General features: G+C 38.3%; 1 protein-coding gene across 1 annotated transcript in view; it reads right to left on the reverse strand.

Annotated features, from left to right (window-relative positions):
• Window positions 1-1,853: 1,853 nt before the first annotated feature.
• Window positions 1,854-24,779, reverse strand: part of WAPL (WAPL cohesin release factor) — a 36,771-nt gene continuing 13,845 nt past the window's right edge. The window contains exons 8-15 of the mRNA XM_030798439.1: window positions 23,598-23,674; window positions 20,257-20,432; window positions 19,818-19,933; window positions 18,599-18,763; window positions 12,863-13,070; window positions 9,902-9,990; window positions 4,527-4,622; window positions 1,854-4,212 (exon numbers count right to left, since the gene is read on the reverse strand). Of these exons, the coding sequence (XP_030654299.1) occupies window positions 4,147-4,212; window positions 4,527-4,622; window positions 9,902-9,990; window positions 12,863-13,070; window positions 18,599-18,763; window positions 19,818-19,933; window positions 20,257-20,432; window positions 23,598-23,674 (993 nt within the window). The 3' untranslated portion in view covers window positions 1,854-4,146. The remainder of the gene's footprint in view (window positions 4,213-4,526; window positions 4,623-9,901; window positions 9,991-12,862; window positions 13,071-18,598; window positions 18,764-19,817; window positions 19,934-20,256; window positions 20,433-23,597; window positions 23,675-24,779) is intronic.

Raw genomic sequence — 24,779 nt, forward strand, 5'->3', positions numbered from 1 at the left:
ACCTACATTCGCTATAATACAATTCTAGATGGCAAGACAGGTTCTTATAACTAACAACTAGGCAGTATATAGTTTTATAAACTATACTAGGCAGTATATAGTTTTATAAACTCAGCTGGCTCATTAAGCCAGTACATGGCATTTGGAGTATTCAAACTGCACACAAAGGTTAAAAAGGGAAAGAGGTTTGACCAAAACACTCAGTATTTATTCAAATTCTTTGTTCAAAAACATTATCCATAAAGTTATTCATCTACACATCCAATGTCAGGAGACTATGATAGTGAATTGTGCAAGCCTCTTTCAACACTCCTATATCCAAGAAAAAACCTGAAGGACATACTTAAAATACTTTTTTTTTGAGACGGAGTCTCGCTCTGTTGCCCAGACTGGAGTACAGTAGCGCGATCTTGGCTCACTGCAATCTCTGCCTCCCAGGTTCAAGCAATTCTCCTGCCTCAGCCTCCCAAGCAGCTGAGACTACAGGTGCGCACCACCAGGCCCAGCTGATTTTTGTATTTTTAGTAGAGACACGGTTTCCACCATGTTGGCCAGGATGGTCTCCATCTCTTGACCTCGTGATCCGCCCACCTCGGCCTCCCAAAATGCTGGGATTACAGGCATGAGCCAAAGCGCCCCACCCCCATGCTTAAAATACTTTCATGATTACTGAAGTTTGTTCAATTCCCTCGTTTATTAGTCATTAATAAGATATTAACAAGATCAATTTGAAAACAGCAATTGTAGAGTTGCTGTTAAAGTAACCCAAGCCCCACTGACCTCAGTAATATAACAATATGCTACTCCATTGTTTAGAATATTTCACCTTCCTGATAGAAAATAGTGAAATGATAAAAGCTACCATTGCCAAGTTAAAGTTACTTATTTTTATTTATTTTTTCAGATGGCATCTTGTTTCCCAGGTTGGAGTGCAGTGACACGATCTCAGCTCAGTGCAACCTCCGCCTCATGAGTTCAAGCAATTCTCCTGCCTCAGCCTCTCAAGTAGCTGGGATTACAAGTGTGTGTCACTACACCTGGCCAATTTTTGTATTTTTATTAGAGACCGGTTTCACCATGTTGGCCAGGCTGGTCTTGAACTCCTCATCTCAAGTGATCTGCCCGCCTCAGCCTCCCAAAGTGCTGGGATTACAGGTGTGAGCCACTGTGCCCGGCCATCCTAAGTTTAGAATATTGTGCTAATGCTTCACATGTACTTACTTAATTTTCAGAACCATGAGGTAGGTACTATCCCTGTTTTTCCTGTTTTGAGGAAATGGGCTTAATGGTTCAAGAATTTACTCAAACTCAATAAACATGTATCAGAAAAAGGATTCAAATTTTCTGTGTGATTTGTCTTTCTATATCCATAGCCTGCATCCTGAAGCCACTCTTACATACTCATGTTTAAGTGGGGAGAGTAATGGAAACTCCCAGGAGAGATCCTTCAATCTAGTTTTGTGGCTAAGGGCAGTAAGGAGAGGTTGAGGAATCTACTTGTAAATACAGGATGCCTAAGGACTGACAATTAAGAAGAAAACTGAAAAACTAAAAAGCAGTGTAAAACCTCAGAAGCAAAGAAGTTTTGGATCATACTCGTAGGAGCAAAAAATACCTAAATCAAAACAGTAAGTATGCCAAGGGCCTAACTGAAAATCCAGTCCCTAACTTGCCTGAGTTGTTGAGTTCACATTATATTCAGATGGGAGTATTATTAAAAACATGGAGAAATAAAATATTTAACAAAAACTGGTTAAATGTGTTAAGTGATAGTGTATTTCCCATTAGAGTCAGCTATATATAAAGTTTGTGACACTTCTGTCCTCCAATAGACTTATGTTAAAGACAACATGTGTATTGAAAGTAGCAATTTTATTTGAGTTAAAATTATTTACAAAAACCCAAAGACATACTTCATGAAACTGGTACAAACTATTTTTTCCTGCCGTTGGCTTTTGCTCCAAAGATCACAGCTGAGAAATACTGTATAAAATAAAAATAGGATTGGATTCAGAAAAGTACTCTACTGTTCTAATTTCCAATTGGTAGTATTTACAGAAATATTTACAATGGAAAAAAGGTTACTTTAAAACTTTGTTAATTTGCAAGTCAGCCTCAAGTACCCTAAAATGCAGAGTTCTCTGAGGGTTAAAAACACACAAATGCACTGCAGTTGGTGAAGTGATTATCTCCCCCACCACCTCCCCCCATCAAAATCTGCATCTCTATCAGTGCTTGACAATTAGTTATTATTTAAAAAACAAAACAAAACAAAAAACTGTTAAACACTGAGGTAAATCAATTTTCAAATGATTACCAGTGTAACAGAAAAATGTAGTTCGCCCTGATTGTTCTCATCCAAATGTTTTATAATATTCCTTACCATCTGCCACAAGTCAGGTTCGCAAAAAATCTGTCCCTTTCCCTAAATCCAATGATTAATAAATATCAATGTATTTTGCATTTTAAAATAAAATATAACTAATTTAATTTTATGGGTATCATTTACCAATATGTTTTTAAAAAGTATTTTGCTAAGCTAGCTTTAATACTCAGGGCAAACACAATCTCAATGGTTCCCACGTTACACTGGCGTACTATGTTCTTAAAAGGTGATGGGTAGGGGTTGGGGTGGGTAGAAGGAAGAAAACAATTTGCCTGGAATCAGTTACTTCCTTATAGATTTCCCAACAATCTGCATTATCAAAAATAGGAAGACAATAGAAGGCAGCCACTGCATTTAAAAACATTACAGCTGGCACTGATACAAGAGCCCCGATTTGTCACTTTATACAAGGAAATAACAAAGTCTAAATGGGTAAAAATTAGACTTTTAGCTATTTTCCCCAATACACACCAAACTAATATTTTTATGGCTTCAAGTTTTACAAACCCAATGAAGAAACATGATGTAACTACCTGAAAGGTATTTAAAAGTATTAATGAAAAAGATCTCTAGAAAGCCTGTATTTAGGCCCAATCAATAAAAAAGGGGAAAAAAAGTATAACCAGTGGTCTGAACAATAATACAAGAAAAATTTGCAATGTTATGATATTAAATCTATAAAATGTTTTGTGTTCCATAACTGTTTTTCAAATAACTGCTCTATGAACAAAGAATCTGAATGAAAAAAGGGTCTTCTCTAAACCAGCAATTTAAGGCTTTGCGCTTACGCAATTGATCCTGTCACTCTATAGAAGAATATACATGTTATCTGGAAACATGAATTCCACATTGGTGTTTTAGCTTCCTTATATTTATTGTACTGAACATTAGAAAATATATCTAGAGAGTCTTTCCTCAAAATCTAATAATGTTTCAAGAGCCTCCCTAGCATTAAGTGTAAACTACCCTGGGTTTGACTATTTTGCCTCCTCCTTCAACAGGGCACATCATCTTATATAATATTCCCTCAAACTGTTGTTTTTCTTGTGTCTATAGCTATGACACATTATGGTATGATATTGAATATGGTTGTGGTCTCAAAAGTAAAAAATAGTTCAATAACCCAAACCTAATCAAGAATAAAAAAATATACTATTAATCCCGTGTATCTTTGGATTCCATCTAATTTTAAATATAGACAGTAGTTCAGGGAACAATAACCAAAAAATTCACAAAATTATTAAAAGCTTTATTTACGATTGGAATCATTCAACAAAAAAGCAAAAGCAAATGAGCCTGAAAAAGGAACTAAGCTGTTGTCTAGAATGTCCTCAGAACATTCGCTACCTCAGTAGCTAAGCTGCCTTTGCACCTGGCTGGCATGACAACAGTGGCTCAACATACACAGCAGTTGCACTAACAGCAGCACAAATTTTCCCCTTCAAACTTGCCCAGAATAAAGCAAGAAAACAAGGGGAGGGTATAAACTCTGCCAAAGTAAATGTGTTTAAATACTGCATGGAATTGTTAACAGCCTGAACCTTTTCCCTCATTTTTGATAGTTGCAGATTGATGTAGTAACTGTCATTTAGCAAATGCCGAATGCATGACGAAGAAATCAGGTGGCCTTAAAAATCCAAACACGAATGATACTGATGAATGTTCTTGGTATATCTTCAAGGACTTCTTTCATGACTTGACTTTTCTTTGTCTAAAGATAGCTCCAGCATTACTGAGCACCTGAAGCAAAGGTAAAGCAGCTAGCAATGTTCCAAATATTCAATCACTCTAGAGATAGATTTCTGGCCGGTTGTTCCAACAGCACACTGAAAGCAGGGTGAAGGGGAAAGGAAGTAACAGTTAACATTTAACAGATTTTAAGAAGTATAAATAAAAGTTTACGTCTAGATTTACTAAACTGAACACTACAAATCAAAGTACACCGAGATTAAATTTGGGTTTGATAAAGTTATTTGACATAACATGCAATGATTACCTTGAAGAAATACAACACAATTATTAAAATTAAAAGAAAATCCCTTTTTGCTCCCACTTACTATGGCCATAGTATTTTTATGTCTACTATCAATGTATTATACTTAAATTTAAAATCATATAAGCTGTAATAAAAGCTACTTACAGTGAGATTCATAAAGCTCAAAAATTTTTTGAGCATCTCTGTCATTATTGAAAAGTCTCCTTCTGGCAGATATTCCCGCACAGTGGTTACATTGATCTGAGGAAACAGAGCAAGAAATATTGGTCAGCTGGCAGAAAACATGAGATTGCACCTCGTACAATGTTGTTGGTTTTAATACACATCTTGGTGCAAATTTTTAAGATCCTTGGAACACGTGGTTATTTATTCTCTTTCCACACTCACTCTGCATGTGATTTCCTACCTCACCCTCAGAAAGAAAGGAGAAAGGTAAAGTTGGCAAAAGCTACAAAGAAATATTTGTGTACACATTTACTTACTTTTTTTTTTTTTTTTTTTTTTTTTTTTTTTGTAATGAAACAGTCACTCTGTCACCAGGCTGGAGTGCAGTGGTGCAATCTCAGCTCACTGCAACCTCCACCTCCTGGGTTCAAGCGATGCCCATGCCTCAGCCTTCCGGGTAGCTGGGATTATAGGCACGTGCCACCATGCCTGGCTAATTTTTTATTTTTAGTAGAGATGTCGTTTCATCATGTTGGCCAGGCTGGTCTCGAGCTCCTGGGCTCAAGTAATCCACGCACCTTGGCCTCCCAAAGTGCTGGAATTACAGGTGTGAGGCAGCATGCCGACCTACTTTCATAAATGCAAAGAAAAAGGCCTGAAATAACAAACTGCACTGTTTAATATATATGTGTGTTTCACTGGGGGCCCTGGGGGAATAGGAGAAGAGGGTGAGGACTTTAGACTTGAGAACGTACTCACAAAGCTGCTCATGAAATAAAAAGATCAAAGAAAAATTCACATCCTTCATAGATGAATTCAACTAATTATATAGGACAGGAATTAACCAGAAGCATCTTTCCAAAGGCAATCTAACCTCATCTATGATAGATTCTCAGACAATACCCTTCATTATTAGCAAGAAGCAGCCAAACTATATATAAACCAATCTGTTATATAGAAAACATTACACAACCTGCTTAAAAAACTATTTCATTACATTAAAGAATGCTTTAAATGTTTTAGGGAGAATAAAAAGAAGAAATCTTTTAGGAAGGTTCACCTGTAGTAAGGGGCAAAAGAAAGTATACTGTCCCAAGTTTGAGGACACAAGGTAAAGGGTTAAACAAAACCAACCAAAAAACAATAAAACACAAAAAAGCTCCCAATTTGACTTTTGTTAGCGGGGTCAAAAAAGGAGAGATGACATATTTCTCTTCAGAAATTTGCCACTACCCACCCCCTTTTTCCTAATCCCATGCCAGGGTACTCGAAAAATTAGAAAGCAGCAAAATAATGAGATGAATACAGCTTCAGAAAAGATCTAATCAAAACACTGCTGAAGTACTCATGTGCTGAAGGTATCAGTTACACACATTCAAACTGATCCTCCCACCAAAAGCTATCACAGTGGTAGGCAGAGTAGTGGCTAAGGTGTCCCTGGAGAACTGCTCAGTAGAAAAGTACACCTCTATAATACAGAATATATGATTAGCTCCTATATTTTGGATGAAAGCCCCTCATTAATCCAAATCAAATCCTTCTCTATCAACACACTACAGAGTATGACATACAGCATTTCTGAGGCAATGGGAGGGACAGTGACAGCATTTTTTAACAGAATATAGCAGGAACAAAAAGAAAAGGCATGATACAGCATGGCCTATTTGAAAAATTTTAAAAGTGTCCAGTATGTTTGGAAATTGGAGAAGTAGTCTTAAGTCCAGGGTCTTGCAACACCAAACAGTCATTAGTCCCCTTACTGGCTGTGAGCCAAGGAAGACTGGGCAAGGAGCTACGTGATCAGCAAGTGCTCTGAAGTAAGTTAGCTCCAGTGGCAATGTGCAAGGTCCCAGGAACGGAGGGGCAAGAAAGCAGGAAGAGCAGTGAGGAGACTGACCACTGCAATGCACCAGCTGCAAAGTAAGAAGTCATGGAGGGCAAGTGAAAACGGGATCAGACCACAAAGCAGCATTTACTGCCAACAACCACATGCTTTCTTGTCTATCTCTTTCACTTACGCATTAGGCAAACCAAACTTCCTTTACATTTTGTGGTATCAGCTAGCTTTTTGGTGTTAATCATAATAATCTCCAAGGCAACAAATAAATCTGGGGCTCTATGAATTCACAACATTGCCCACAACTTAAAAACATTCTCTTTTTAGAGAAAAGATAGATACAGGCAAACACAAATAGGAATTAGCATGGGAAAGATGGCCCAAGGTAAATCATATGTGGTAATAACACAATTTCAAGAACGATTATGTAAGAAAGAAAATGACTGAAATATGACTAAACCTATAATGTGTACAAAACAGAGTATCTAAAAATCTTTAAATTTAAATATTATTTTCATTGCTTTTTTTTTTTCTGAGACAGAGTCTCGTTCTGTTGCCCAGGCTGGAGTGCAGTGGCGCGATCTCCACTCACTGCAAGCTCTGCCTCCCAAGTTCACACCATTCTGCTGCCTCAGCCTCCCGAGTAGCTGGGACTACAGGTGCCCGCCACCACGCCTGGCTAATTTTTTTTTGTATTTTTAGTAGAGACGGGGTTTCACCGTTTCACCGTTGTTAGCCAGGATGGTCTCGATCTCCTGACCTTGTGATCCGCCCACCTTGGCCTCCCAAAGTGCTGGGATTACAGGTGTGAGCCACCGCACCCGGCCTTTTTTCATTGCTTTTGAGGCCTGCCTCTTCCTCCTTTCCTGTGTGTGATGGGTTTCTGATTTGCTCTTAAAATCTTGTCACTGGAAATAAGAAAAAGGGATATAAAGATCTTGCAGGGCCTCCAGAGCCACGATGAGAACTTTGGTCTTGATCCTGAAATCGGTGGTACCCAGAGGGGCCACACAGAGTGGGCTGGTGTATTTAGGTTAGTTAAAATATAAGTATGGAAGAGATGGACAAGATGGATTCAGAAAAACACACAGGACTTAGATACAGAAAGTTAAAAAAAAAAAAAAAGGCAATACAAAGAATTAGATGGCAAAAGTAAGGAAACGTAGGTGGGTAGATGGGCCCAAGTACAAGGAGCCAGCATGAGTTCCTGCTCAAATGAAGCCATTCATCTATCATTAACTCTGTTCTTCCAGCCCTCCAGCTTCAAAAAGAGATGGCCCCTGCTTCCTACTGAAACCAACACCCCCCTCCTATAGGTCTCCACTCTTTCTTGTTCCCTCAATGCCCTTGCTCCTAGAAAACAATCTGCCTTCCATTTCAAAATCTGGCTTTACAAATGGACTTTACACTTAAAAATAATCCACCTATGCCCAACCCCCCATCTGAAAGAGAACACTCACAATGATTCTGCCGTCCCCTTCTTCAACAGTTTTACCCCTCATGTTTGTTTTTCCCAAGGCAGCAGACTATCCCCATAGTCATGACCTTCCACTTTCAGGCTGACTCAGCCTGATTGTCTAGATTTCTCATTCATATTTCTCCTAAGTGAATCCTGATGATCTAATCCACTCACAGTAATCCCATGTTCCCGGCCAGTGACTGGTTTAGACAAAAGCATTGTGACCCAATGCTGGCCAAGATGAGAAGTCTACCTGGTGAGGGGTGAGAGTGGCACGGGGTCCCACAGGGGAAATAAACAGTTGTCTTAAAAAGATATGTATTTCCAGCCAATGTACCTACGGGAAAAAAAAAAAAAAAAGAACCATAGAGGAAGAGGCCCTATTACTGTGAGGCATTATTTAATTTGATGAGACACCTAGCTGTAGTCAGCATGGGACCATGAAGGCTAGCAGAGGACAACATGTGGAGGACAGAAGTTTAAAGAGAGAAATGGGGTGGGCACTGTGGCTCACACCTATAATGTCAGCACTTTGAGAGGTCGAGGCAGGAGGATCACTTGAGCCAAGTTCGAGACCAGCCAGGACAACATGGTGAAACCCTGTCTCTACAAAAAAATACAGAAAAATAATAAAGACAGAAATAATCTGAGTCTCTGATGACCTCAGTGAGGCACTGATATCACCCAAATTAGACTCTGCCATCTTAAGCCAGATGAGTACAGGTTTCACACTATCCCTTCTTTTACTCCAACCAAAGGCATGTGAACAGATTCATCCATCAAACAAGAGCTTTTTCTTTTCTTCTACTTTTTGAAACAGTCTCACTCTGAAGCCCAGGCACGATCTTGGCTCACTGCAAACTCCGCCTCCAGGATTCAAGCGATTCGATTCTTGTGCCTCAGCCTCCTGAGTAGCTGAGATTAGAGGCGTGCGCCACCATGCCCAGCAAATTTTTATATTTTTAGTAGAGACATGGTTCTGCCATGTTGGCAAGGCTGGTCTCGAACTCCTAACCTCAAGTAATCTGCCCATCTCGGCCTCCCAAAGTGCTGAGATTACAGGCATGAGCCACCATGGCCGGCCACAAGGGCTTTTTCATTAGTATTCTGACCTTTGGGATGTACCTTAAAAAGCTCAACAAGTATTTTAAAGTTTTTAATATTATATACTATTTTGATTTTTAATTTTATTTCATGTATGTAATTCTTCCTTTTTCATGAGATTAAAGCACTGACTAGCTTGTTTTCCAGAACTGCTTTTTCTTACATCTTTAAAAGCCTAACTCTGACAGGCACTTCCCTTTCTAACAAAGCCATAAAGATCAACTTTATATTTCTAACAAAGCCATAAAGATCAACTTTATTTCACTTTTTAAAAAGTGAAAATCAATTTAATTTACTCCACTCCAGGCCTTACTTAGTAAAACCTATATTGGAAAGGATTAGCATGTAAAAAATGCTACACATTCCCTTTCCAATACAGATTGTACTAAAGTTTTTACTTCAAAACTATTTAGGTAATTTAAACAAAACTACTGGAAATGGCCGGGCGCGGTGGCTCACGCCTGTAATCCCAGCACTTTGGGAGGCCAAGGCAGGCGGATCACAAGGTCAGGAGATGGAGACCATCCTGGCTAACACGATGAAACCCTGTCTCCACCAAAAAATACAAAAAAAAGTTAGCCCGGGGCGGTGGCGGGCGCCTGTAGTCCCAGCTACTCAGGAGACTGAGACAGGAGAATGGCGGGAACCCAGGAGGCGGAGCTTGCAGTACGCAGAGATCGCGCCACTGCACTCCAGCCTGGGTGACAGAGCAAGACTCCACCTCAAAAAAAAAAAAAAACTACTGGAAATGTTAACACATTTTCTTGCCATTTTTCCTCCATAGGAAACAAACAGTTTAAACAACCCTATAATCAGCCAATAGCCTTTGTGGAGTAAGTTGGACATTAAGGGGGAAACACTGAAGAAATAAATAAGTGAAACATGTAAAGGTATGAAGCTGTTACATTGGAATCTTTCAAAGATACATAAAACATCACAGAACTATGTACTTACTGGACTTTCCTGGCAGAGACACCCAAGAAGTAGTGCTGTGTAGGAGGCCACAATGCAATCCTCCATGTGTTTGCCGGCATGCTGAAGGGCTGAAAGAGTTGAAGTAAAGAATTGTAACAGTATATTAATTAACACAAACTTCACAAAACCAACCATTCTGTTAGTTATCTTTACTTCAAAACTGCTACAAATCAACAAATGATGTTAGGACAACTGGATATCCACAGATTAACAAAAATTAAATCAAAATGAAATAGGGATCCAAAAGAAGAGCTGAAACCATAAAACCTTTAGTTAAAATTTTTGTGTTGCAAAGGACACAATTAGCAAACTGAAAAGATAATCCACAGAATGAGAGAATATATTTGCAAATAATGAACTTCATAAGGGTCAAGTATCCAGAACATATAAAAAACATAAAACAGTCTTACAACTCAACAACAAAAACAACCCAATTAAAACTGGGCAAAGGGCCAGGCGTGGTGGCTCACACCTATAATTCTAGCACTTTGCAAGGCTGAGGTGGAAGGATCACTTGAGCTCAGAAGTTTGAGACCAGCCTGGGCAACACAGTGAGACCTCCTCTCCACTAAAATTCAAAAACCTTACATGGGTGTGGTGGTGCACGCCTGTAGCTCCCAGCTACTTGCAAGGCTGAGGTGGGAGGATCGCTTCAGCCTGGGAAGTCAAGGCTGCACTAAGCCCTGATCGTGCCACTGCTCTCCAGCCTGGGTGACAGAGCAAGACTCTGTCTCAAAAACAACAAAAACAACCCACATAACTGGTCAGAAGACTTAGAGATTTCTTCAAACAAGATACACAAATGGCCAATGAGCACATAAAAAGATGGTCAGCATCATTAATCACCAGGGAACTGCAAATCAAACCACAATGAGATATCATGTCACGCCCACTAGGACGACTAAAAATTTTCTTTTACAATACAAGTAACTTGGAACCTTCATACATTGCTGATGGGAATGTAAAATAGTGCAGCACACTGGAAAACAATTTGGCATTTTCTTAGAATGTTAAAACACACAGTTACATACAATCCAACAATTCCAACTCCTAGGTATAAATCCAAAAGAAGTGAAAATGTCTACAAAAAAACTTGCAGATAACTGTTCAAAAAGCTAAAAAGCAGAAACCACTCAAATGTCCATCAGTAAACAAATAAACTATGGTATAACAATATTATGGAATATTATTTGTCAAAGGAATACAGTATTAACAAATACTGTATCACGGATGAACTTTGAAAACATTCTGCTGGCTGAAAGAAGCCAGTCATAAAAGGCCACATACTGTATGACTCCTTTTTAAATGGAATGTGCAAAACAGGCAAATCCATAGACACAGAAAGTAGATTAGTGGTTGCCAGTGCCCAGGGAGGAGGGGAAAATAGGGGTGATGGCTGCTAATGGGTATGGGGTTCCTTTAGCAGTGATAAAAACAGTATTTGGAATTAGTGGTGATGGCAGCACAACCTTGTGAATACATGAAAAACTACTGAATTACTTTTAAAGGATGAATTGTACAGTCTGTGAATCCTATCTCAATAAAGCTGTAACTTTTTAAAAGACTGCTAAAAAACCAAAAATGTTATTACGCCAAAAAAAAAAAAAAAAAAAGAAAAGCATCAAAACCTAGTAACTGAGAAAAAGGAAAAGTATTACAATATTAAAACTAATGGTTATCAGATTTGGGGAGGAGTGGGAGTAACAGGAGAAAAGGCTCAGAATGAGACGTTGCTGCGGCTTGCTTCCTACTGATGTGAAGCTGAACATACTATGGTCGTCCCTCTGCATCCGAGGGGGGATTGGTTCCAGGATGCCAGCACCCTCCAATACCAAAACTGAAGGAGGCTCAAATCTCTGACAGGAAAGGGTGCAGTATTTGCATATAAGTCATACACATCCTCTGGCATACTGTAAATCATTTCTAGATTACTTATGATACCTAATAAAATGTAAATGTTAGATAAATAGCTGTTATACTATATTATTAACCTGTATTATTTTTTCTTCCTCAAATATTTTTGATTTGTGGTTGGCTGACTCTGTGGATGTGGAACCCACATGTATGGAGGGCGGACTGAACTTAAATTCATAACCTTAATGATACGAAGTTACAAATGGCTATTTTGCAGAACTTGTATAAATGGCAAAAGTTGTATCACAAATTCTGACAACAGTAGATACTCAATAATGTATGATTGGTGAAGATATTACCTCTAGTATCTTCTTTTTTTTTTTTTAAATGAGAAAGGGTCTCACTCTGTCACTCAGGGTGGAGTGCAGTGGCGTAATCATAGCTCACTGTAACTTTGAATTCCTCGGCTCAAGCAATCCTCCCACCTCAGCCTCCCAAGCACCTAGGACTACAGGCTTGTGCCACCACGCCAAGCTAATTTTTTATATTTTTTGTAGGGATGGGGTATTGCTAGATTGTTGTCTCAAACTCCTAGCCTCAAGTAATCCTCCTGCTTCAGCCTCCCAAAGTGCTGGGCTCACAGGTGTGAGCCACCAGCCTACAGTATATTTCTTACTGTGTTTACCATCTAGTACTTACACTTTGAGAACTACTACTGTAATCTGACAATAGATCTTCAAGTTTAAAGTGAAGCTGAAAAAACAATCTCAAAAACTGAAAACTGAAAAAATCCTATTATGTCTCCTATGTGTCTCTTCACAGATGAGTAAAGGAAAGGAGGGCCCCGGAAGGAAGAGTGACTTAACTGGATCTTTTCCATCACTAGCATGCCTACCACTGGCATGCAACTTCCTCATTGTGGGAGAACTACCACAAGCACTTAAGTATCAAAGCTTGTCTGGATTGAACTAGAGAGGTCCTCAAGCAATAGCCAGATTAAGACATCTATGAATTAAATAGTTTGAAGAAAAAAACAAAATCAAACCACTATCTTCAATTTAAATACACCATTCAAAGTAAATATACCTTTATTGAGGTCAAGTTCTTCATCCTCCTCCTCCTTCTTATGTTTCTCTTCTGTACCATCAGTCTTTTCAGTTGACACCCACTGTATTTCTCCACTTGTTTCTTGCCACTCTCCACTCTTATCATGCTGAGTGGTGGGAGCATCTTTGATCAACTCATCTGTTTTACTTTCTGCTAGCTGGGCTGCCCGCTCTCGCTCAAGGAATAGCTGATAAAAATTATTTTTGAAGATCATTAAAAAGAGATCGCCAATCAATATGCACATATGCAAATATAAAGTTATAGCTGCTTTTAAATCTATCACTAACTCTAAGATGGTTATGTGATAAAAAAGAGGTGAGTATAAGTAAAAGCTTTTGCTCTACATCCTACTGAAAGCCAAAACAAAAGTATAAATGCTGCTAAGATTCAATGAAGTCGTCTACTAATGATGCAGATTTCTTGCAAGAATGAGTCTCAATAATTTCCCTTAATTTGCATAACACAAGAAATTCAAGCAACAAAATACAAAATTGGAAAATTATTAAGTCAAAAGGGAATATGCTAAATTCCTTGCCTTCACTTACTTTATTTTCCCTATGCTGGTATAATACTGACATAGAAAACACTGACACAATTTAGGAAATGCTCCAAGTTACTAGAAAGAATTGCCTGAAAATCAAATGCCAAGTAGACCCCAAAGATTTGTTGAGTATACAGAAGAGTGGTATACAAACTTCAAAGAGAGATTATATAAAATAATATCTTTCAGAAAATAAAAATTAACCTTTATAGAACAGCAATTCTCAAAATTGGTCTAAGAATCCCTGTGGATCCTTAAGACGCTATCAGGGAGTAAAGGAGGTCAAAATTACACTCATAATAATACTAAGAGGTCTGCTGACTTGTTTCTTCTTTCACTGAGTGTACAGTGGAGTTTTGGAATCTACATGTCATGTGATTATGTCACTGCTCCAACAGCTAATGTAATGTCTCCCAGTTTGAATTTCTAATTCAGTAAATACGGAGAGATAAAGCACATATAAACAACAAAAGCTCTTTGGATTTCCCAATAATTTTCAAGCCCTGAGATAAAAATGTATTAGAAGAGAATGATGGACTCCTACTTATGACTCCAGAAAGAACTGAGTTGTTGTGGGTTACGGGTTACTCTGAAGACACAACTTCAAGGATTACTGCTTTTGAAAAGGCCAAAAAAGTAAGCTAAACACAGCAAGGGCTTTGGAAAAATAAAAAGAATGAACCACTACTGTTTCTGGACATATACAAAATGCCATTTAAGGAAATACCAAAAATATCTAGGAACCTGTTAGACTGGCAAAAATCTTGGCAAAAGTATGAAGGAATGGGGACTCTTATAAAAAGTTTTAGGGGGAAGTATAAATTGAGGGCACAGGAAGTATGTGTTTGGTGATGAGGGTGGGAGGAGTTAGGCATATCAACTTTAAATACAGTACAATATATTATGACACAAAAATTCCTAAACCAGAAAATTATGCCCACAGACATACTTTGAAAAGTATGGCCACGTGGGGTGGCTCATGCCTGTAAATCCTAGCACTTTGGGAGGCCGAGGCAGGCAGATCACTTTAGGTCAGGAGTTCGCGACCAGCCCGGCCAACACAGTGAAACCACCTCTACTAAAAATACAATAATTAGCCGGGCATGGTGGCGCATGCTTGTAATCCCAGCTACTTGGGAGGCTGAGGCAGGAGAATCACTGGAACCTGGGAGTCAGGGGTTGCAGTAAGCTGAGATGGTGCCGCTGCACTCCAGCCTGGACGACAGAGCAAGACTCTGTGTCCAAAAAAATTAAAAAAAAAAAAAAAAAAAAAAAAAGAAAACTATGGCCTAAGATTTAGATGCTAGGGTATTTATTTCTGTAATTTTTGTGACAAAATAAAACTTAAAAAAACAGGAAACAATCAAAAAGTATATCAGTAGAGGTTTGGTTAAATAAAGTACTAAGGCAGGGCATGGTGGCTCATGCCTGTGACCCTAGCACTTTAAAAGCGCAAGAGTTTGAGACCTCAGCTCTACAAATACGAAACTTAGCCAAACGTGGTGGCGTGTGCCTGTAGTTCCAACTACTTGGGAGGCTGAGGGGAAAGGATCACCTGAGCCTGGGAGGTAAAGGCTGCAGTGAGCTGTGACTGGACCATTGTACTTCAGCCTGGGCAAAAGAGTGAGACCCTGTATGTATGTACGTATGTATGTACAAATCAAAAAGCTACTAGTTTGCAGTCATTACAAAGAATGTGATGAACCTACATGTTGACATGAAGAGCTCAGGAAGACACATTAAGCAAAGAGCTGGTATAGACTAAACACTATGTACAGTAAGAGTCCATTTATATAAAACACATTGCACATTTTTTTATTTACTTTTCGGACAGGGTCTCATTCCCATTGCCCAGGCTGGAGTGCAGTGGCAGGATCATGGCTCACTGCGGCCTCGACTTCCTGGGCTCAAGTGATTCTCCCACCTCAGCCTCCCAAATAGCTGGGACTACAGGCACATGCCACCACACCTGGCTGATTTTTAAATTTTTAGTAGAGACATAATTTTGCCATGTTGCCCAGGCCAGCCTCAAACTCCTGGGCTCAAGCAATCTGCCTGCCTCAGCCTCCCCAAGTGTTGGGATTACAGTTTACAGGCATGAGCCACCATGTCTGGCCTGCACATTTATTTTGATTTATGCATAAACACTAATTTCTCAGGACAAACACAAAACTATTACAAATGGTAATGTTTTAGGAAACAGATTTGTGGAGTTTAAACCTTTCTGGATCTGACTTTTTCTTCCCCCACTATGTATGTGAATTATGTTTGGTTTTTAAAAAATAAACAGATCCATAAATAGGTAAGAAAAGAACAGCTAGAAAGAGGAAAGTTCATGTCAGTAATCAGAACTACCTGTAAGATTCCATTTATACAACATTATCGAAAAGATACGTAATTTGAAAATTACTGGATTCAGGCCAACGTTATCAGTAGCATAAAGGATATAAATCTGAACATGGATTTTTCCACTCTATCTTTGAATAACAGAATTAAGAGCCATTTCTTGACACTTTAAGATAACTGATGTGAGTACAAGGCGGCACAATTTTCCAAAATGAGTAACAGAACCCATCACCCAAAAGGTATTACAATCGAAAAACAAAAACTTTAAACTGATTTAAAAATGACAAACCATAAACCATAGCAGATAAAAGAAAGCCAGAGAAGATATATGATGATACCCTGAAGGACAAGAGGCTTCTATAACACTATGTGCAAAAGAGGAATACTGGAGTGATACTCCCAGGTCAATTAGACACCACAGGAAAATTTGAGACTATCCCTGAAACAACTCACAAACAGGGGTCTCCGAGGGTGTAGGGGTGGCTTCTGCAAATGAACCCCTATTATGTGAATAATGCAGATCTATCATCAGTGCCTTCAAACACAGCTTCTGAGGTGACTGACGGTAAGTTTTTATTCATTTCTAGGTTCCATTTGAAGAAAAGTCAATTTTTAAAAGAAAGAGACTAGAATGATAGAAAAAAATAAAACAAGAGATGGAAAAAGATAGAAAACAGGTTGGTGGTAGCTAGGAGACAGGGAGGGCAGGTAGGCTGTACAGTGAGCAGCACAAGGGAACTCTTTTATGGTGACGGTTCTATACCTCAATGCAGTGGTTGAGTACATGAATATATACACGTAATAAAACTGAACAGAGGTACATATATTACACACAAACATAAATGAATGCAGATGAAAATGGTGAAACTGAATAAGGTCTAAAGTGCAGTTAACAGTAATGTACTAACGTCAATTTCTTGGTTTTGCTATAGTACTACAGTTATATAAGATGTCACCATTTGAGGAAGTTAGGTAAAGAGTAAATGGGAGGGATTCTTTGTACTATTTTTGTAACTTCCTGTGAGTCTATAACTATTTTGAAATAAAAAGTTTAAAAACAAGTCTACTGTACAGAAAAAAAAAAATACTTTTTTAAAACATTTTTGAGACAGGGTCTCACTCTGTTGCCCGGGCTGGAGCAAGTACTGTAATCACGGCTCACAGCAACTTCAAACTCCTGGGCGCAAGCAATCCTCTCACTTCAGCCTCCCGAGTAGCTGGTACTATGAGCGTGCACCACCACACTCGACCAACTGTTTTATTTTTTGTACAGACAGGATCTCACTATGTTGCCCATGCTAGTCTCAAACTCCTGAGCTCAAACAATCCACCCACCTTGGCCTCCCCAAGTGCTGGGATTATAGGTGTGAGCTACCTTGCCTGGCCAAGAAATGCTTCATTTAGCAGAAAAATAAATGTTGTCAATGGGATCAAAGCGGTAGGTGCCAAATATTTTTAAATGTTTTTTGCATTAAATGAAATCTCTAAATGGTATCTGAAGACTAAAGTAGTCTATTACCAATTATTGTTAGTAAATTACTACTACCATTTACTATTACTGTTATTGATAAGTAATGATAATCTATCACTAGTTTCACATTTAATTTTGTATTTTAAATAAAAAGGCTAGTCAAGACCAAGTATTCTGAGTCTAAGAAGAAAAGCCTAGGGATTAACTACCTCTTATCTATAGTCAACATTCAATCACACATAATAGAGAAGAACAAAAGAGGATAATGAAAAAATGACTTTAAATGGCTCAAAGAAATATTCTCATTCACGATTTCCCATGCTCGGCTACTTTGCCACTTTCCAGACTGGGTAAGGCAACAGGTGACAAAGGACTTCCAGTTTTCTGTGGTCCATAAGGTCAAAGTTCTGGACACAGATCAGATGAGTAAATAAATACTAGAGGACACGAAGTGGATGAGATGGGCCTGGATTCTTGACTTTTTTTTTTTTTTTTAAATAGAGATGGGAACTCACTATGTTGCCCAGGCTGGTCTTGAACTCCCGGACTCAAGTGATCCTCCCCGCCTCAGTCTCCCAAAGTGCTGGGATTACAAGTGTGAGCCACTGAACCCAATTTCATTAATAAAACAAATGTGCCTTTGTCTCTGCTTTTTGGTAACAATGCTTAAGGAGTGATTATAACAATTGAAAAAAAAATCAGCAAAATAAAGTAAGAATGCATTCTAAGCAGTACACCCCTTACTGAACTACAGAGAAATTATACCACTTTTTTTTTTTTTTTTTTTTTTTTTTTTTGAGACAGGGTCTTGCTCTGTTGTCCAGGCTAGGGTGCAGTGACATGCCACCTCGGCTCACTGCAACTTCCACCTCCTCAGTTCAAGCGACTCTCCTGCCTCTCAGCCTCCTGAGTAGCTGGGATTACAGGTGCATGCCACCACGCCTGGCTAATTTTTGTATTTTTAGTAGAGATGAGGTTTCACCATATTGGTCAGGCTGGTCTTGAACTCCTGACCTCAAGTGATCCACCTGCCTCAGCCTCCCAAAGTGTTAGGATTATAGGCGTAAGCCACCGCGCCCAGCCTATACCACATTTTTAATTGGTTACAAATTCTGGTTTAAAATAAGCTTTCACCCTAGACGCCGTGAATATTTAAAAATTGGTCAGGTGTAAAACAGTCCCTTTCTACCCCAGCAGAGACATGCTTCAGGAGTTCTAACTAAAAAGGCCGGGGGAGGGGCAGAGAGGGCCAGCAGTGGATGGGCAAGAAAAGGAGGTAAAAGGTGCAACTGATAAAAGAAATTGGACAAATCCAACAAACTGCAGTTATGAATTTGTTTTTAAAGTGGTTGCTTACCTGCACTAAAGCCTGGACAGCATGAACTTGTCCAGCTATCCTTAAACTATCACCCCCTTCTCCACTACAGATGGAAGAATCAAAAGAACACGATGTTTCCATGTTGACAAGACAGTGCCGATTCCGAGCACTATACTCCACTAGATTTATCAGCAGACCTAAGCCCTTCAAAAATTTTAAAAGACACATATTATCAGAGATGAGTACTTAAAACAAATGAACACAATATACACAATTTTTATTGGCAACTAAAAAGCTGAGTATCAGTGTTCTACCATCTACAGAATGGCTAAAAACCAGTAAGTATGAAAGGCCAAAAAGAAAAAAAGAAAAAAAAAGCAGGAAAAAAAAAAGAAAAAAGGCCAGGCACAGGGCTCATGCCTGTAATCCCACACTCTGGGAGGCCAAGGTGGGTGGATCACTTGAGGCCAGGAGCTCGAGACCAACCTGACAAACATGGGGAAACCCCATCTCTACTAAAAATACAAAAATAAGCCAGGTGTGTTGTCAGATGCCTGTAATCCCACCTATTTGGGAGGCTGAGGCAGGAGAAGTGCTTGAACCCAGGAGATGGAGGTTGCAGTGAGCCGAGATTGTGCCACTGCACTCCAGCCTGGGCAAGAGAGTGAGTGAGACTCCATCTCAAAAACAAACAAACAAAAAAACAAAAAACAAAACAAAACAAAAAAACCACCGATTTTCCTAAAGAATCATTCCTTTAATTTTTAATTGCCACTTTCAGCTTTCGTACTTTTTATTTTTACATAGGATCTTTCACGGCTTTCTTTGGCACAATAAGAAGTACGTTCAGCCAGACGCAGTGGCTCATACCTGTAATCCCACCACTTTGGGAGGCTGAGGCGGGCAGATCACTTGAGGCCAGGAGTTTGAGACCAGCCTGGGCAACATGGCAAAACCCCGTCTCTACTAAAAATACAAAAATTAGCCAGGCGTGGTGGCACATGCCTACAGTCCCAGCACCTGGAAGGATGAGGCAGGAGAACTGTTTGAACCAGGGAGGCGGAGGTTGCAGTGAGCCAAGATGTTGCCACTGTAGACTCCGTCTCCAAAAAAAACAAAAACAGTATGTTCATAGGGAAATTCATGAAAAAAACCCACAATATATTAAAGGGTTGGTTCTTAAACCCAAACTAAGGTTAACATTTTACACACCTTATTAGATATGATACTCATTTCTGAAAAAGTCATTTCAACTTACCAGCACTCGAATATCAAATCTCTGCTCCTGAGGTAGGTACTTTGGAACCTGAAGCACACAGTTCAGCGCTGTGCCTATGAGACCGTCCTGCTCTCCTGTTTTGGTGCTGCCCCACTCTGAAATAAGAAACGGATACAGGAAAATGGTTACTGATTCTTCCTTAGAACACTAATAATTGAGATTTATTAACATGGATATTAACTTAGAATTGTACAGTCATTCCTCTATTGAAACATACTATTGATATTTCCGGGTCAAGCTGCTAGGCTTCTAAAAATATCAACTCTTAAAAGCAATTTAAACCTACACATGAGTAAGTCAAGTACATTATGACAAATAAAAAAATCACTACCCCAAGAAAAGGAGAAACAAAGAAAAATAACTTGTTTTCGCATGCAATATACATCTTTCAATGAGAAAAAAATGGAAAAAATCTTACCATTATCATTTGTTAAATTGAGCAACACCCCAATGATGGCCCTCATGCAGTCCTCCACTGCTTTGCCTACATGGTTAGTTACATTCTGGTGAGGCAGAGGCTTACTGTCAGCTAAGCATATGCTGTCCTCAGCGCGGTTGTACTGCTGAATCAGTTCTTCACAATGCTGTAATGCTCTTAAAAGGAAATCAAATATAGACTATTATAGTAAATAATAATAGGTACACAGCAAATTTCTATTTACTTGAACCTAAAGGCTATCGGATGAAATTTCACTTTATTTTGGAAAAACCTGATACCTTAAAAAACTTATTCAAGGAATGTTAAAATTAAAAACTCATGGCAGAAGTTTATATCTGTACTATCTACATTTACCACTAGTAATCTCTTTATTTCCAAATTGTCTCACATGTTATCGATCTCTCCACTATAAGAGACGGACCACAACCCTTTCTCAAACAGGGCAAATGGTTAACAGCTAATGTTGGACACTTCTGAGGTAGTAAATGTTATTACTACATAACAAATGTGAATGTAAAGACAAGTATTAAATATTTCATAGGCATTAGAGTAGATCATTATTTTTATTATCTTCACTACCAACGTGACAGTATAAATCATTATTTTTTAATTTAAGTTCATTCAAATTGACATGTCTCCTTGACAGTTATCCAAGGGGATGAGCTACATCTAAAGATTCTCAAGATACTACCCAAAATAACAAGGAAATATAATCCCTAAATGGGTCTAGTATTTCTAAAGACACTATTTAAATCACCAAGTCCATGATTTTTAATACAAATCAAGTAAGCTCGCTCTGTCAGTTGTCTCACTCTGTCACGCAGGCTGGGGTGCAGTGGCATTATGATGGCTCGATTCTTCATACATTATATATCACACAAAATTCTTAAAGAAACCGTATCTAATCTATGCCTAGTTGCCCTTTAAAACATACTGAGGAAATTCTGTAGAAGTTCTTAATATTTTACAACCCTTTGGTCAGGAAGGTGTTCCTCATGTCTAACCTAAAATAATTTGTTCTTCTGGTATTGAATGCTGGTCAGGATTACCATACTGTCATTGGTAACTCAACTGTTTTTAGACTGGGCTAAACTGGGGCTTTGAAGATAAAAGGAGGTTCAGCATATGTTATTTAATCTTTCTGTATGCTATCTCCGAATTGATCATGGTTTCTGCTGAAAAGCTTAAAAACCTAGAGATAAGTGCTCTTTTACAAACACTCAATTCTGACCTCTACTGCACTTCCAAGCATTTGGCCTGAATTTCCTAATCACAACAAAAGAGCATCTGTCATATCAAATACTTCCTCTTACAAGGTAGTTGTCAGAGGTTATGAAGTATACAAAAGAGGTATTTTTAAATCAGAAACAACATATACAATTTTTCTTGTTAATTTAAAAAACAAAAATCAGAAACATTTAACTTCAATAATCTTTGGTAAGGAAGGGTAAAAACATGGTAGCAAACCCAGAATGCATGCGGTAAGAGCCCTAAATATAGGCGATGCACATTGGCTTATGCCTGTAATCCCAACACTTTGGGAGGTCAAGGCAGGAGAATCACTTGAGTCCACGAGTTTGAGACCAGCCGGGACAACATAGCAAGACCCTGTATCTATTTAAAAAAAAAAAAAAAAAAAAAAAGAAAGAGTGCTAAATATATATAAAATAGGCCAGGCACAGTGGCTCATGTCTGTAATCCCAACACTTTGGGAGGCCAAGGCGGGTGGATCACCTGAGGTCAGAAGTTCGAGACCAAGGAGTTCGAGACTAGCCTGGTCAACATGGTGAAACCCCGTCTCTGCTAAAAATACAAAAATTAGCCAGGTGTGGTGGCACACACCTGTTGTCCCAGCTATTCAGAAGGCTGAGGCAGGAGAATCATGTGAATCCTGAAGGCAGAGGTTGCAGTAAGCCGAGATAATGCCACTGTACTCCAGCCTGGGCTCAGAAAAAAAATAAAATAAAATAAAATAAAATAAAGAAAAATAAAATATACAAATGCAAGATAAAAAATGTACAAATCCAAGACCAAAAAAAGGAGATTTTTAAAACCTACAGATTAAGAAAATCTACTGAGACCAGAAATTTGAGACTACTGAAAATTAGAATATTGACTAAACATAAAATATTAGGCAACTATTAATGTGTGGTATGAAAATGGCATTGGGGTTATATTTTTTAAAAGAGTCCTTTTCTTCTAGGCATTATGTACTTAAGTATTTATGGATGAAATAATATCTGGATCTGTTTCAAATAATACAGGAGAGGGAATGGATGAGGTTACAGATGGAAACCAGACTGGCCATGATTGATAAAGTGTACGTTACAGTTTATTACATTATTTATATTTGAATTCCTCCAAACTAAGAGGTTAAAAAACAGATAAACTAGAGTAAGACTGCAATGGGCCTTTGATAAGGCTGACTTCAGTAAGAAAGTTGTACATATATCCAAAGACAACAAGGAATCAGAGATTTGAGAAATTAAAATTATTTTTTCAAAGCAGTGATTTGGAGAAAGTTAACTCCATGTGGTATTGTTCTGGATAGGCTACAGGCCAGAGAACTAGGGCAGATATCAAGAACTAGGACAGAGATATCAGGAAGAGGCTGCTCTAATAAGATAGAACCAGGACTGGAGACATACTTGGGAATTTTGCCTGCACGGAGGTGACAGCATTAGCCTAATTGTGATGAAATGTGGGAAGAAAGAAATGTGGAATGGAAGAAGCTACATACAGATATAGAAAAACAGGTCTAAATAAAGTGCAGAAGAAGAGGGCTAGAAAAGTCCATTTAAAACAAGAATGAGGAAAAATGCTTAGTATTTACTATATGCCAAGTACTGTTCTAGACTTTGCATATTAACTAATTTAACTCATTAATATGTATCACAAATAAGATACAAAAGATACTTTAAAAATCATTTAAATTTTAAAAATTTTATATGTATTTTTAATATACACATATTTTTAAATATCTACTATGTATAGATTTCTTACGAACATACAAATTAACTCATTTTATTGTAATAAAAATCCTAGGTGGGTTAGCCACTATTATTATCCCCCTTGTAAAGAGCTTGATTTGTATATTACAAAAGTTATACAGCTGAAATTATCAAGCTGGAATCCACACCGTCATTTTGTGTCCAAAATCTGTACTCTTAAAACTTTTGTTACACAATGTGATCCGATTCACAGAACTCAACAGAGCATTTCATGGAGGAAGCTAATCCAAATTTCTTTCATTTATGGTCAATCCAAATGTTTAAAATAAGTAACAATGTTAGTTGTTAATTAATAAACAAAAAACTTACTTAGCTGATGAAACAATCAGTTGGGAATCTTTATATGCTATCAAGTAGCTTTGATTTTCGGGATTATGCACAGTTACCTAAAAGGGAAGAATATGAAATAATTGTGGCAATCCAAAACTTTCATTCATTCATATAACACCACATTCTGCCTGGTGCGTAAAAGATACAAAGATGAGGAAGAAACAGCCCTTGTTACCTAAGGGAATAATTTCACTAACTACAGGTTCCAGATGTAAAATAAGAAAGCTAATGCTTTATGAAAAAATTAAGACATCACTGTTATAATTATTCATTCATAATTAACATATTCTATACTATATATTCACTGTAACAAATTGCCAAACACACTGAATGTCAGAATAGAGCAGTCCTCAACTTACAAATAACGTAAAGTTCGTAAGTATTCATTTAGAATACATTTTTACAAAGAAATATCTGTTATCTACTGTACCCAAAGCACTCTAGAAGACACATGGAACATTACAATTTAATCTATGCCAGGAGCTTTTAATTTATACTACACCATTTTTAAAATAACCTGGTGAACAAACCTATGCACCCTGAAATTAGCTGGCAGTATAAATTCTAATCTATACAGAACTGGGTTAAGTCCTTCGTAAGAGTCAAAGAACAAAATATACTTACTGCAGTTCAACAGTATCATTCTCCAAAGCCAAATATTATGACAGGCCATGCCTATAAACAATCTGACTCAAAAGTCAAATAAACAAAATGCTAATAATAACTTAAAAATAAAACCTGATTGCGTTTCACTATTGTTATCTACAAACGTTGTAGTCAAGTAGAAATTCACATTAAGGAAAAAACAATAAAGATTGGAGGGGCCCAGCAAGGTGTAATGCCTGTAATCCCAACACTTTGGGAGGCTGAAGCCGGCAGCCCACTTGAAACTAGGAGTTTGAGCCCAGCCTGGCCAACATGGAGAAACCCTGATTCTACTAAAATTACAAAAATCAGTAGGGCATGATGGCACATGCCTATAATCCCAGCTACTCAAGAGGCTGAGGCATGAAATTGCTTGAACCCAGGAAGCAGAGGTTGCAGCGAGCTAAGATCATGTCACTGCACTCTAGCCTGGGTGACAGAGACAGACTCTGGCTCAAAAAATAATAATAAAAATAATAAAATCTTTAAAAAAGATTGGCATATATAAACAAACAA

Source organism: Nomascus leucogenys, chromosome 18 (assembly GCF_006542625.1).
Source record: "Nomascus leucogenys isolate Asia chromosome 18, Asia_NLE_v1, whole genome shotgun sequence".
Classification (NCBI taxonomy): domain Eukaryota; kingdom Metazoa; phylum Chordata; class Mammalia; order Primates; family Hylobatidae; genus Nomascus; species Nomascus leucogenys.